Source organism: Molossus molossus, unplaced genomic scaffold (genome assembly GCF_014108415.1).
Source record: "Molossus molossus isolate mMolMol1 unplaced genomic scaffold, mMolMol1.p scaffold_m16_p_5, whole genome shotgun sequence".
NCBI classification, from domain to species: domain Eukaryota; kingdom Metazoa; phylum Chordata; class Mammalia; order Chiroptera; family Molossidae; genus Molossus; species Molossus molossus.
In genome coordinates, this window is record NW_023425388.1 from 76,791,959 (window position 1) to 76,808,598 (window position 16,640).

Sequence of the window (16,640 nt, forward strand, 5' to 3'; positions counted from 1 at the left end):
CTGGAAAAAGAAAACTTACCTGGGACCACATTATCTAAGTTACCATAAATTGGTATGTCTTCAACATAATACTCATTCTCCCTATAATAAGAAAAAATAATTTATTTAATTAGAATCCATTTTACACACAGTTCTTAACTAATTTCTCAGTTAAATTTGATATTTGGTAAACTATTGTTCTTGTTCTGCCTTGGCCAACCAAGGTAGATGTGGTTATGTCCGAGTTAGTGAATACAAGTGTGCAAGCATGCCTGCATCTGTGTGTGTGTATACATTTGAAAAGTTACTTTTTGGATCTTCTCTCAGGGAATAATGATAGCAAGTACTTATTTAGCACTTACTGTTTGTCAGATGCTACTTGAAGCGTATTTTATATATTCATTTATTTAATCCTTATAACAATCGGACAAAATAGTCATGATAGCATCCCTATTTTAAAGGTATGGAATCTAAGGCACAGAGAGGCCATATATTTGCTGAAGGTCATGAGTAGTAAGTGGCAGAGATGGGATTAGAACCTAGGTTATCTGTGTTCTTAACTATACATTGTACTACTACCTGTTTACTTTCCCAGATGTTCACTCTGAGTTTCATATAAAGCTATGTTTACTAAATAAATATTCATTGACAGTGTTGTTTAAAAAATAAATAAAAGGCCAAAGAAATATTGGCAGATGCAATAAAATGATTGATTGCCTATTACATCCAGATGCTGTGCTGTGTTACATACATTATATCACTGACTCAGGGAAATTCTCCCAAATGCTGTTATCATTCCCCACTCTACAGGTAGGAAGTCTGATTCAAAAAGATTAATGTATTTTCCCTAACCTTATGTGTAGTATCAGCAGTAACTACTAATTATGAAAGTCTTTCTTTCACTGAACCCTCAGATGCATTTTGTTTTATCCCCACCGTGTGCGTAAGGGGTTTGCAGCTCAAAGAAATAAATTGTCCAAAGACACACAGACAGTAGCTGGCAGTGCTCGGATTATAATGTGAGTCTGATCCTAAAGGCCTGAATCCTATCTGCTCTTCATGTTTGATTAAGTTTCCTTACAGCCTCATCTGAGTAATCCCATTAGGATTGCGGCAGACATCCCACTGTTGTCACCAGACAGCAAAGATGGCCCTGCTGACCAGCTTTCACAATAGCGGTCTGGGAACAGAGATCTATCAGGCAGTGAGAGTGACATTTCATAAAATAGTAGCAACTGCTTTAACTTTGAGATTACATATCACCGAGAGCTGGAGGGAACTGCATCAAAAGAAAAAAGAACTCTTATCTCAAGGGATAACGCCTATATTACTCACCATGCTTCTGAAAGAAGACACAGTATATGTAAATAGCAAATAGATGTCCTTTTAAAAAATTACAGATCAAATGATACCTGGATTAAATGGTTTGAAAAGTCCAGATGCTGGGATGTATTTTGTTTATCTTATAAAAGCAACTCATTCATAACCTTTCTTTCCATCAGTAATTCAATATAGCTTAATACTGGGACACAGAGGACACACTACTAATGGATTTTCTCTGGCTATGCAGAGAATATAATACCAAAAGTTGAAGAATTTTTAATAAGACAATCCATCTATTTTCCTAGCCCACACATATAGCTGATACAATCTTCAAATGATAAATCATGTCCGAAAAATGAACATCATTTCATTTATTATGAATGAAAATAAGATGTGATTTATAATGTATTGCCCTGTGTCTACAGGCACGTCTCAAATGATTAATCATCTCAAATAAGACATTATTCAGAAGCAGTTGCCTAACAAATTAAAAATATATATACCTATGTATTTTATTTATCGATGCCAAATAGCTTCAGCCTATTGCAGATATCTAATAAACTTCAAGCACAAATGTTTGGTAGTGTTTATATGGAAAATTAATTACTATTAAAAATAAATGCATGATATCTTAGAGGCCAGTGCACCTCTGAGTTTTGGGTCAGATCAGATTCTCCATTGCTCAGAACATGTCTGAAATAATGCTGTAACCAATAAGCACATTTAATGACACTTCAAATCGTAAAATAACATTGTCTTGTACTAGGGTCCAAATTTTCTACTTTCACTTATATTTTCTCTAGTTTATATTTTAAAGTTGTTATTTATATTTTATTATTATTTTACTGTTAAGTCCTTATTACAATGTCTCAGTATATTATTATCTAAGTAGATTCAATAATTCAATTCAATTCAATTTAATTTTTAAAGCTATAATTACTTCTGCCTGGGTGACCTTGGGCATAAATTCTCTGAGTTGTATTTTCTTATTTATAAATCAAGGATATTAAATTATTCAATCCCTATTTTTTTTTCAGTTTCCAAATTCTATGATATAAATGTAGGGTTCCAATATCCAACTGAAAATGAAGGATATTTCTACAAAACTAAATAAAGCTATTTTAAGGGGCTAGAAAGTTCTCAGATTGAGGAAACAGCAAGCTTAGGGGTAAGTGTTAACCTGATTTGCTTAATAGATATTTGAATAGGCAGATATATGTTCGGGGCTCCATGAGTGTGTAAGTGCTATTTGAAGCCATGAGTAATTTTGGTTCCTAGAGTACATAGTCAGAAATAGACAATTTGTACAGTATATACATAAATGTGTGAATAAACATGCCAACCGATTTTTATAGATAAAAGCTACACTTTATAATCAAATTTTGCCAAAATGGAAATTCATTACAATAGATTGAGTATTAATCCTTGAGGGAATCTTCATCTTTTTATCTTTGTATGTCCATTGTCTAGCAAAGTTCTTATTTGTTGAATGTTATTGAATGAATGAATGTTATTAAATGGATGAATGTTATAAAAGGACCAGCCTCTTTTCTGCATTTGTCCTACAGCTAAGAGCCTGCTTGCTTTACGATAGGTGTTTTACCAATTTTCCCTTCTGATTCTTACCATCCTCATCTCCAAACTACCAACCTCGTCTTTAGCAAAATGATAAAATCACAAGACTTTCTATCATATTGCATCTTAATTGCCCTCAAATGCCAAGTATCAAATCAATCATCAGATTAATTTATACAAGCTACATAGGATTTTCTTTGTTACATTGTTGTAACCAAGTCAGCAAATTGCTCCTGATTTGAGCTAATGACTTGAAAATTATCTCATGATAGAATCCAAGGTTAACAGTACGTACTCATAAAAATGAATGTGTGTGCGTGTGTGCGTGTGTGTGTGTGTGTGAATCTGCCTGCAGCATAGATCCTGAATCTGCCAGAGATAAAGAAGAAGGGGGAAAAAAGACCTTTTAGAGGTCGACAAAAAGTTTATAATCTTATCCTACCTAGTGAGAAAGCTCTGTGTTTTTGAAAGACCTTTCAGCCTTTCAGTCTACCATTTCAGAAAAGTCTTAAAGAGTCCTCAAGGAAATTCTCTATATTTAGATTTTTTTAAAACCCCAAGGAGAATCTCCAATATAATGATATATTTGGGTCAGAATATACTGTCTAAAAAAATGAAACTTCTTTACTATAACTCACACCGTAAATATTTTATAAAAAAGTATCATGTTATACAATTTCTCTGTAACTAGCTCAATAAGTATTAAAGAGAGTAAGTTATAAATGCATATTATTTTAGAGTTGACTGATCCATTTCTCTAGTGATTGACATTACCCTTTAAAACAGCCTGGTACTGGCACAAGAACAGGCACATAGATCAATGGAACAGAACAGAGAACCCAGAAATTGACCCAAGTAATTATGCACAATTAATATTTGACAAAGGTGGCAAGAACATACAGTGGAGTAAAGACAGCCTCTTTAATAAATGGTGCTGCGAAAATTGGACAGCTACATGCAAAAAAAAAAAATGAAACTAGACCACCAACTTATACCATACACAAGAATAAACTCAAAATGGATAAAAGACTTAAATGTGACCAATGAATCCATAAAAATCCTAGAAGAAAAGACAGGCAACAAAATTTCAGACATCACACGCAGCAGAATTTTCACTGATACATCACCTAAGGCAATAGAAACAAAGGAAAAAATGAACACATGGGACTACATCAAACTAAAAAGCTTCTGCACAGCAAAAGATACAACCATCAAAATGGAAAGGGGACCACTATATGGGAGACCAAACTGCCAACAATACATTAGATAAGGGGTTAATTTCCAAAATATATAGAGTACTCATACACTCAATAAAAAGAAGACAAAGAACCCAACTAAAAATGGGCAGAGGACCTAAAGAGACAAGTCTCCAAAAAGGACATACAAATGGCCAAGAGACATATGAAAAAATGCTTAATGTCACTAAGCATCAGAGAAATGCAAATTAAAATAACCATGAGGTATCACCTCACACCTGCCAGAATGGCTGCCATCAAGAAATCATCAGCCCCGGCCGGTTTGGTTCAGCGGTTAGAGCGTCGGCCTGTGGTCCTGAGAGACCCGGGTTCAGTTCCCACTAAGGGCGCGTGCCTCGGTTGCAGTTTGTCCCCGGCCCTGGTCGGTTGTGCGGGTGGCAGCCACTCGATGTGTTCCTTTCACATCGATGTTTCTCTCTCTCTCTCTGTTCCTCTCTCTCCCTCCCACTCTACCTGAACAAAAAATGGAAAAATGTCCTTGGGTGAGGATAAAAAAAAAAAAAGAAAAAGAAATCATCAAACAAGCGCTGGGCAGGGTGTGGAGAAAAGGGGAGTCTAGTACACTGCTGGTGGGAATGCAGACTGGTGCAGCCACTGTGGAAAATAATATGGTGTTTCCTCAAAAAATTAAAAATTGAACTGCCATTTGATCCAGTGATCCCACTTCTAGGAATATATCCTAAGAAGCCTGAAACACCAATCAGAAAGAATATATGTACCCCTATGTTCATAGCAGCACTGTTTACAGTCACTAAAATCTGGAAACAGCCCAAGTATCCATCAGTAGATGAGTGGATAAAAAAGCGGTGATACATATACATAATGGAATATTATGCAGCTATAATAAAGAAAGATCTCTTATCCTTTGAGACGACATGGAGGGACCTAGAAAGTATTATCCTAAGTGAAACAAGCCAATCAGAGAAAGACAAATATCACATGATCTCACTTATTTGTGGAATATAATGAACAAAACAAACTGAAGAACAAAATAGACCCAGAGTCATGGAAGTGGGGTGCAGACTGACAAACCTCAGAAGAGGTAGATTGTAAGGGAGGGAAGAGATAACCACAGAACTTGTACGCATGTATGTGTAAACAAGGACATAAACAATAATGCTGGTGGAGGGAGGAGTGTAAAGTGGGAGGAGGGTCTCAATTGGCGGGGCGGAGGGAGAGAAACATCTGTAACAAAAAAACAGCATACCACAAAACATCCTAGTCAATTTATGTGTGTAAACATACCTTAAATTGTATTAAGTATTGTCAGATTTCTTTTTACCCTGGATTCTTAAGGGCCACGTCATTTTATATATAATTAGATTACATTTTTACCATCTGATCTGAATTATAACCCAGGATATTTTCCCTTGAAATTGATGATCATTTTGTAAATAACAGGGTAGAGTCCCATTCTGTTCTTTACTCAACTCTCTCATTGACTCAGGATGTGTAAGTAACTAGGGCAGATAATAAATAATGCTATAGCTTTTAATTTTCAGATGGGAGTAAAAGTAATTAAAACTCACTTTTAATTTTATTTTTAACCCAAATACAATATCCCTGAGCCAAACTTTTAAGCAATATAGCATTTATTACTTTCCCTAATTAATTTGGAATCACAATGTATAACTCATTTTCTACATACCTGGGACTGAAGTCATCAAAGTAGCTGTGTATTTTACCTGAAAGATATTAAAAATAGACAAATTAAAAGAAATTTTGACATACATTTGTTAAATCTTCTAAAGAGAGTTGTGAGGGGAGCTTAGCCTCAATGTCAGTTAACATCTTTAATCAAGCCACTAAGCCATCACTGTTTGAAATAAAGATTGTGTCTGATTTGGATCAGTCATTGTCTACATTCTCTCTTGGTAATCTTGGTAGAAACACGATGCAGCAGAAAAAAAGGAATAATAAAAATTAGAGCAGAATTAAATGAAATAAAGAACAAAAAGACTATATAAAACATTAATACACAAAGAGCTGGTTCTTTGAAGAGATTTAAAAAATTGACAAACCCCTAGCCAGGCTCACTAAGGAAAAAAGAGAAAATACTAATATAAACAAAATCAGAAGTGAAAAAAGAGACGTTACCATGGACATCACAGATATACAAAGTATCATACGAGAATACTGTGAAAGACTATATGCCACTAAATTCAATAATCTAGAAAAAATGGATAGGTTCCTAGAAATATATAACCAATCTTTCTAGACTAAATCAAAGAATTGGACAATCTAAATAGACTGATCAACACTGAGGAAATTGAAACAACCATCAAAAACTCCCAAAAAAAATAAAAGTCCAGGACCAGATGTCTTCACTAGTGAATTGTACTAAACATTTGAAGAATATTTGATATCTATCCTCCTTAAACTCGTGTAAAAATCCTGAAGAAGAGGCAATATTTCCTAACACTGTTTATGAGGCCAACATAACCCTGATACAAAAACCTGGCAAAGATAACACTAAAAAAGAAAACTATAGATCAATATCTCTGATGAATACAGATGAAAAATCCTAAACAAAATACTAACAAATTGAATGCAACAATACATTTAAAAAAATAAAAATCATCACAATCAAGTAGGGTTCATTCCAGGTGAATAGGGATGACTCAACATACACAAATTGATCAATGTAACAAAACAAAGGATAAAAATCATATGATAAGATACAACATCCATTTCTGATTAAAGCACTCAATAAAATGGGTATAGAAGAAAATTATCTCAACATAATTTAGGCCACGTATGACAAACCCTCAGCTAAAATCATATTCAGTGGTGAAAAACTGAAAGCTTTTCCTCTGAAATCAGAACAAGATAAGGATACTTGCTCTCACCACTCTTATTCAACATAGTTCTGAAAGTCCTAGCCAGAGTAATCAGACAAGAGAAATAAATAAAAGGCATCCAAATAAGGAAGAAAGAAGTAAAAGTGTCACTGTTTTGATTATGACATGATTCTGTATATAGACAACTGAAAAACTAATAGAAACAGTAAACAAATACAGTAAAATTGCAGGATACAAAATCAATGTACAAAAATTCACCACTTTCCTATATACTAAAAAAGAAACATCATAAAAAGAAATGAAAAAAATTCCTTTTGCAATTGCAACAGAAAGAATAAAATACCTAGGAATAAACTTAACAAAGGATATGAAGGACCTATACACTGAAAACTGCAAAGCATTATTAGAGATTGAAAAAAAACACAATGAAATAGTAAGATATTCAGTGCCACAAATTGGAAGAATCAGCATAATTAAAATGGCCAAAGCAATACTATTCAGATTTAATGCAATCCTCATCAAAATCCCAATGTCATATTTTAAAGAAATACAATAAAAATCATCAGATTTGTATGGAATCACAAAAAAACCCAAATAGCCAAGACGCTCCTGAGAAAAAAGAACAAAGCAGGAGGTATCATACTAACTAACTTAAAATTAAACTACAGAGCTATGGTAATCGAACCAGCATGGTATTAGCAGAAAAACAGACACATAGACCAAGGAACAGAATTGAGAGCTCAAAAATAAAACCACATATACATGGGCAAATGATTTTTGACAAAGGAGTCAAAAATATACAATAAAGGAAAGAAAGCCTCTTCAATAAATGGTGCTAGGAAAAATGGAAAGCCACGTGCAAAAAAATAAAACTAGATTACAGTTTGTCCCCATGCACAAAAATTAATTCAAAATAGATCAAAGACCTAAATATAACATCTAAAACAGTAAATTACATAGAAGAACACATAGGTACTAAACGTAGGGACCTTAGTCATAGAGAACATGTTGTGAATTTGACCCCAAAGACAAAGAAAATAAAGGCAAAAATAAATAAATGAGACTAAATCAAACTAAAAAGCTTCTGCACAGCAAAAGAAACCACCAACAAAACAAAAGGGCTACCAACCAAATAGGAGATGATATTTGCAAACAATAGCTTTGACAAGGGATTAATATCCAAAATATATAAAGATTCATACAGCCCTGGCAGGTTTGGCTCAGCGATTACAGTGTCAACCTGCAGACCAGAGAGTCCCAGGTTTGGTTCTCAATAGGGGCACGTACCTTGGTTTCAGTTTGTCTCTGACCGCATGGGGTCATGTGGGTGGCAATCACTCAATGTGTCTCTCTCACATTGATGTTTCTCTCTCTCTTCCTCCCTCTCTCCCTACTGCTCTATCTGAAAATAAATGCAAAAAATGTTCTCGGGTGAGGATTAAAAAAAAAAAAGAACTCAAACAAACAAGGACCTCTCCCATGAAGACATAGAAATGGCCAAAAGATACATGAAAAGATACTCAACTTCACTATTAGGAAAATGCAAATCAAAACTACATTGATTTACAATAGCTAAGATGTGGAAACAACCCAAGTGTCCATCAGTAGATGAATGGATAAAAAAGCTGTGGTACATGTACACAATGGAATACTATGCAGCTATAAGAAAGAAGGATCTCTTATCCTTTGAGATGACATGGAGGTATCTGGAGAGTATTATGCTAAGTAGAACAAGCCAAGCAGAGAAAGACAAATATCACATGATCGCACTTATTTGTGGAATATAATGAACTAAACAAACTGATAAACAAAATTGACCCAGAGACATAGAGGTAGGGTACAGACTGACAAATCTCAAAAGAGGGGGTGTTGGGGGGGAGAGATAAACCACAGAACTTATATGCATGTATGCATAACCAATGGAATAGACAACAAAACTGGGGATGGGGCGAGGGGGATGGGGAAGAGGGTGTCATTGGGGGAAAAAGGAGAAACATCTGTAACAAAAACAAATTAATAAAAATAATTTTTTTTAAAAAACTACATTGAAATACCACTTTACACCTGTTAGCATGACTACTATCAATAAGACAGGTAATAATAAGTGTTGGATTGGTTGTGGAGAAAAAGGAACTCTTACTCATTGCTGGTGGGATTGTGAACTGGTACAGCCACGACGGAAAACATTGTGGCAGTTCCTCAAAAAATTAAGAATAAAGCTATCAGATGACCCAGCAATCCCTCTTCTGGGTATCTACCCAAAAATCTTGAAAATGTATATTTGCAAAGATACATGCATCCCTATGTTCATTGCAGCATTATTAGTGATGGCCAGCCATGGAGACAAATAAAGTGTCCTTTGATGGAGGATCCAATAAAGAGATGTGGTATATACATACTATGGAATACTACTCAGCCATAAGAAAAGATGAAATACTGTCTTTTGTGACAACATGGATGAACCTAGAAAATATTACACTAAGTGAAATAGGTCAGTAAGAAAAAGTTAAGAACCATATGATTTCACTCATAAGTGGGATATAAAACTGAAACTCATAGACATAGACAATGATATGGTGGTTACAAGAGGGAAGGGGCTGAGGGGGGTAATAGAGAGTAAAGGGGGGGCAAATATATGGTGATTATTTGACTTTGGGTAGTGGGCACACAATGCAATATACAGATCACGCATCATGGAAATGTATACTTGATACCTATATGATCTTATTAACCAATGTCACCCCAATACATTTTTTTTTCTTTATTGATTTTAGAGAGAGGAAGGGAGAGGGAGAGAGATAGAAACCGATGAGAGAGAACATCGATTGGCCACCTCCTGCACGCCCCATACTGGGGATCTGGCCCACAACCTGGGCATGTGCCCTGACCAGGAATCAAACCGGTGACCTCTTGGTGCATAGGTCAATGCTCAACAACACTGGCTGGGCAATGTCACTCCAATAGATTTAATACAAAACAAGAGTAAAATGGCTTTTAGAAGAAACAGTAATCTGGTCTGCAGTATAATACTGACCAGAGATCTGATGTAGTGTTGTAAAACCATGAAAAATTTTTGTGCCAATTCTCAGAAAGTAACTCACTGTTGAGCCTTGAAGGTGCTGGCTCAAAGACAAATAAAAGGAACTATTTTTATTTAAAATTAAATATATGTATTCAAAATTGAAAAATAGTTTCAAGAATTTCTTTTTTAGTGAAAGGCATTTATAATGAATTATTGAGGGACACTGAGGCAAATTCAAAGTATAGTTTTAATAATTAAGATCAATACAGTGATATTACAGTCCTGGCCGGGTGGCTCAGTTGGTTGGAGCAAATATCATACACCAAAAGGTTGCAGATTTGATCCCGGTCAGGGTGCGTATGGGAGGCAACCAATAGATGTTTCTCTCTCACATTGATGTTTCTCTCTCTTTCTCTCTGTCTCCCATCTCCTCTCTCTAAAATCAATAAGCCTATCTTCAGGTGAGGATTTAAAGGAATGATCAACATTATGAAGAAGTATATATTATCTGCTCATCAGTAAGTTTTCTTTGAAGTTGGACTGAGTGAATACATATATTTATTATGTTTTGATTATATATTAGTTAACTTGGCATTAAATAAAAGCCAAAATCTTGCAGAAGTTATTCCTATAAACATGAAGCCCAGTATTATCTAAGTCTCTGACAATGACTCAGACACTATAGTGATCAAATAATCTTTCAACTTTAACATATGAAAAAACACTGTGTATGGGTAAGGAGCTATTATTTCCAAATAATTGAATGATTCACCAAATAATTACAAAAATTATTTTTAGGTAGATTTATATGCAACAAAGTTAAGGTATTCTCCAGAGAGGTCATTAACTAAGAGAAACATTATCAGAACAGCATATTAAAATCATTACATTGGAGGATGAAATGGACATGTCACCTGTCAGTGTGTTTGGAATAATTCTGTGAAGGAACAAATGGGAAAGATTTTGCAAAACCAAGCAGCTATGGGTGCAAACATGATTAATGTAATCCACTGGGGATCTATGCAAAAGACTCTTCTTCTAGCCTCCAGGAAATGCCCTACCATGAGCTGCATATAAAAGAGGCAGCTGTTTTCAACCACCGTCAGATTAGTCTTGTCAGTATGAAAGCACGTAGATGTAGGGAGAAGCATCTGCTGTTGCACAAAACCACAGTTAATGGAAGACCAACAAAATCAGAAAGCTTGAGAAACAAACAATACCAATGAGCATAAGAATAAAAAATCAGTTAATATAGAGAAGAAAATTGTAAACTGGTAAATATAAAGTATGTGCTTTTTTTTTTTGATAAGATAAATGTTTATCCTCAAGTTATCAATAATTATTCAGATTTGTCTAGAATTAAAGTATATATACAAGAACAGTCTGATGTATTGTGGAACAAATTTAGGGTGAGAAGTCAGAAGACATAGGATTTAGGTAGCAGCAGTTCAAGGCATGTGCTATGTAGCAACATGCAAATCACTTTAAAATTGATTCTCAGCTTCCTTGTAAGTAAGGATAATAATGCCTATGTCAGTCAAGTATATGTATAAGATAAATTTTATAAAAAAATGTTTTTTGTAAAAACATCATAGAAAATGACAGTTGATTTTTATATTATATATTCTAAATCCCTATCATATAACAAGCCATAATTTAATTGTGCTGAATTGAACTGGGAAGTCTCTTTATTAAATGTATTAACTGAAAACAATTGATATAATTAGAATGCTACTTTAATGATAAAATATTTATAAGTAAAGCTTTAGAATGAAATAACCAAATCTCATCGTCAGCAGAGAGATTGTCACCATCTGAGTGTTAAATGGAAAGGAAAGATAAAAATTAATGTGAAAACAAAAATAAACAGTGGACTTCCGGTCAAGATGGCGGCGTAGGAAAAAAAGGTATCACCTCCTCCTACAACCACATCAAAGTTACAACTAAACTACAGAACAACCATTATGCAAAACCGCCTGAAATCAAGCTGAATGGAAGCCCTACAACTACGAAATTAATTCAGCAGCCACATCCAGACTGGTAGGAGGGGCGGCGGCGTGAGGGCCGGTGGCAAGACGGGCTGGTCCCACACCCACGTGTGGCAGATAAAAATCAGAAGGACACCTCGGCTGGGAAGGTCCTTCCTGAGGACTGAGGGGTCCCCGTCCCACACCAGGTGCCCCGCTCAGGGTTCCAGTGTCAGGAAGAGAATCCCCATAACTTCTGGCTGGAAAAACCAGCAGGAACTGAGGCTCAGGGAAGCTGAAGCAGCTGGAGCCCCAGGCAGCTCCCTAAAGGGCCCCCGCACGGACTTATCAGATTCTCTCCCTCTAAGCTTGGAGGGGAGGCAGCTCGAGGGGCACCAGAGACACACAGGGAAGAACTGAGCTGTTTGGCACTGGAGCGAGGGCTGGAGAGGGGGCTTTCTCAGGGACAAACGTGCTGTCAGAGGCCTTTGTTCCTTTGGTGAGCCCTTCCCTGGGGCGGCAGACAGCCGCCATATCTGGGACTCCAGCAACCTGGCTCACACTGGTAGCCCCGCCCTGGTAACTCCCTGAGGCCCCGCCCCACCCCACACAACTTTCAAGCCCACCCAAGTTGTTGCCACTTGCTTAACCATAGGATTGGCCTGTCTTGGATCCTGCTTCAGGTTTTTTCCTAAATTCTTTCAAACGAGCAGCATCTGGTCTAAGCTAGCCCCATCCCTCTCATTAAGTAATACACAGAAACAAACACAGGGAGGCAGCCAAAATGAGGAGACAAAGAAACAGGTCCCAAATGAAAGCACAGAACAAAACTCCCAAAAAGGAACTAAGCGAAATGGAGATAAGCAACCTAACAGATGCTGAGTTCAAAATACTGCTTATAAGGATGCTCAATGAACTTAGTGAGAACCTCAGTGAACTTAGTGAGGGCCTCAAGAGCATAATAAAGGACCAGTCAGAAATGATGGAAGCACAGTCAGAATTGAAGGAGTCATTAAATGAAATAAAGAATAATTTACACAGCTTCAATAGTAGAGTACGTAAATCTAAGAAGCAAACCATTGATTTGGAATATAAGGAAGCAAAAACGCCCAATCAGAACAGCAAAAAGAAAAAAGAATCCAAAAAAATGAGGATAGTGTAAGGAGCCTCTGGGACAACTTCAAGCGTGCCAACATTCGCATCTTGGGGATGCAGAAGGAAAAGAGCGAGAACAAGAAATCGAAAACCTGTTTGAAACAATAATGGCAGAAAACTTTCCTAACTTGGTGAAGGAAACAGATATACAAGTCCAGGAAGCACAGAAAGTCCCAAACAAGATGAACTCCAAGAGGCCCACACCAAGACACATCATCATCGAAATGCAAAAGGTTCAAGACAAAGAGAGAATCTTAAAAGCAGCAAGAGAAAGGCAGCTAGTTACCTACAAGGGAGTTCCCATTAGGCTGTCAGCTGATTTCTCAAAAGACATTTTGCAGGCCAGAAGGAAGTGGCAAGAAATATTCAGAGTGATGAAAAGCAAGAACCTACAACCAAGATTACTCTATCCTGCAAAGCTGTCATTTAGAATCGATGGACATATAAAAAGACTTTCCCAGAGAAGAAAAAGTTAAAGGAGTTCATCACCACCAAACCGTTATTATATGAAATGATGAAGGGTCTTTTTGAAGAAAAAGATAAAATATGTGAACAAACAAAATGGCAATGAATACATATCTATCAACAATGGAATCAACAAACAAAATGAACAGGTAGAACAGAAACATTCTCATACATACAGAGAACATTTTGTTGGTTGCCAGATGGGACGGGGGTTGGGGGAATGGGTGAAAAAGGTGAAGGGATTAAGAAGTACAAATTCATTCCTAGAGTGACAATCCTCAAAGGGAAAGGAGTTGAGGGGGGTGGGAAGAAATAAACCAAAGAACTTATATGCATAACCAATGGACACAGACAATAGTGTGGGAAAAGGTGGGAGGGGGGCGAGAGTGGGGAGGAGGGGGTCAATGGGGGGAAAATGTGTAACATCTGTAATACATTCTACATTCCACAATAAAGATTTAAAAGAAAAAAAAAGACATAAAAAAATAAATAAAATAAACAGTGACATTACTTAAACAGAATAAGAAAAAATAGGTATGGAGTAAAAATGTTTCCCCAAACAATCTAAAGATAATGTGTATTTTCCTGTGAAGATAGTTAGAGTATAAATGTTGATGCCTGGACAGTACACTAATGTAATATGTAAAAGAACAGCCCTATAGAAAGAAAACAGTTGGATGCATTATCACCAGAGAAAAGCAAGAAAGAGTTTCAGAACAAAAAGCTTTGTGGGGGAAAAGGAAGTAGAAGCAATTATGTAAAGGATACAATATAATAATGTGATGCTTAGCTAAAAGAAAATAGAACTTAAACAATGTGAAGAAAAAAAATAAGTAATAGGTAAAAACATATATATATATGGCAAGACCAACTTTATTGAAGAAATACCATGAAGGAGGGGACTCAAAAAAGTTCAAGGACATCACCACATTCCACGCTACTCTTAGATTTAAACATGCAATCTGGAGCTGGACACTCGGGATTTGTGTGGTTTTAGTTTTACAATACTTAACTCTAAGAAGTGAGATAGAAGGTGATCTCCTTAAAAAGGGGGTATTAATCAAAAGTCGAGAGGTTACGGCTAAAGAGAAAGGTCAGCAAACCTAGGCTCCTGGGCTGCTTCTCTCGAGAGGGCCTAGAAGTTTATCTACAAATAACTGGAATGATTTAAAAGCCACCTAATCATTTCAAGGATAATCAGTAAAACAAAACAAAACAACAGCCGTTTTAATTGTGCTATAAAGCAGTTACATTGACAAGACTCTGTTTGAGAAGAGCTGGCTGTTTTCATAATCCTCCCCAATGATTCAGATACAAACACTTGTTTGTTTTGGGTTCAGGGTTGCGAGGGCGTGAGCTAACATTTGCTTTTATGTTTTCCCCTTCATAGTGTTCACCCTTCCATGTCCAAGGCATAACAACAAGAAACAACAGTACATGGCTGAAACTCCATAGTAAAAAAACTGTTGATACATTTTTTAATGTGAAAAATGTGCCATAATTTTGTAGTGAATAAAAGATATACTGATAAGACTTTGATGTATGAGCAAATCATACACATTTATCCTCCTTACACAGAGAAGAAAGGCTAGATAAAGATGATGATGATGATGATGATGATGATGATGATTATTTTGCTTTTAAAGAAGGGAAAAAATGAATGCAATCCTATCAGAAAAAAAGAAAAGAAAGAAACATAATCCTCCTACAGAACAGATTTGGACAAAGAATCACATAAAAATGAAAGATTTATTTTTGTGGGGAAGGAAGAACTCCATTTCAAAGCTTCTACCTAGCAATGCTACAGAAAACATCAAGGAGAGGCTTATCTTGTCTATCTGATTGAATGTGTAGATATTATATTGTTGCTGGGATAGAGATTGTCTTTTATAAACTATTTAATACACCAGCAGAACTTACTCACTGACTGTTTGCCAAGGTGGAGTCACATCTTGCAAGTTTCTTAACCACAAAGAATAACACAAAGATGCAAAAACAAGGTGAAGGGATTAGCTGAAGAACACATACACATAGCCCATGGACACCGACTTTAGTGTAGGGGGGCGAGAGGAGGGGAGATGGGCTGGGTAGAGATGGGCAAAGGGTGGAAATTGGGGGGCATCTGCAACAGTGTTAACAATAAAAAAATTGAATTAAAAAAAGTTAACAGTCTTGGCCTGTTTGGCTCAGCAATGAGAGCATCGGCCCGCAAACAAGAGAGTCCCAGGTTCGGTTGCAGCTAAGGCCATGTACCTTAGTTGCAGTCTGTCCCCAGCCCCTGTTGGGTTCATGTAGGTGGCGACCAGTCAATGTGTCTCTCTCACATTGATGTTTCTTTCTTTCTCTTTCCCCCTCTCTCCCTCTTGCTCTATCTGAAGATAAATGTAAAAAAAAAAAAAAAAAAAAAAAATGTCCTTGGGTGAGGATTAAAAAAATAAAAGTTACATCAGGCCAGATATAGGGGTATTGCATTTCCAGACCAATGGGCAGAATAACTGGTTCATGGGGTGGAATTTCTTCTAGTTTGTCTGTGTAGCAGAACCAAAGCAGGGAGGAATCTTCAAAAGGACTGGAAAGGAGTTGGTTTGCAGAGCTAATCCCACATCTACCTGCAAACTCTGGGTGGAAAGAAAAATAGTGCTATTTACTCATGTAATAGAAAGGAAGCTGGTTATTAGTAATACTTGGGGAAAGATGTGGGGAGAAGCTGAGGAGGTTGGGAAGGGACAGCAGACAGAAAAAGGAGAGGGGATGAGAATGAAGGGCATTCTTTCAGCATAAATTGCTCCAAATCTCATTTTAGATTTGCACACTAATAAAGAGCACACCTCAGGGTTGTGTGCACCACCTAAGGAGGACGCATTGCATCTCAAATTAAATAATTTGCAATAGGCTGATGTTTAAAACCAATTCCATGAAAGCCTACAGAAAACTCTCTGAAATGAACCAGAGTGTGACTTAAGTGAACACAACAGTTATTGCTAAAACTCAGGCGATTTGTACAGACGTGTCAAATAGAGATGGGGACAGGAAGTGAGCTGGGAACTAAAGGCCTAGAGAGTGTAGGAATGGTGGGAACAGAAAAGAAGCCAGGGAA

The 16,640-nt window shown here is 36.5% G+C and overlaps 1 protein-coding gene across 1 annotated transcript in view; it reads right to left on the reverse strand.

Moving 5' to 3' along the window:
• LOC118617872 (T-cell receptor-associated transmembrane adapter 1) overlaps positions 1-16,640 on the reverse strand; it is a 40,864-nt gene that overhangs the window by 7,902 nt on the left and 16,322 nt on the right. The window contains exons 3-4 of the mRNA XM_036243906.1: positions 5,782-5,818; positions 20-81 (exon numbers count right to left, since the gene is read on the reverse strand). Coding sequence (XP_036099799.1) covers positions 20-81; positions 5,782-5,818 — 99 coding nt within the window. The remainder of the gene's footprint in view (positions 1-19; positions 82-5,781; positions 5,819-16,640) is intronic.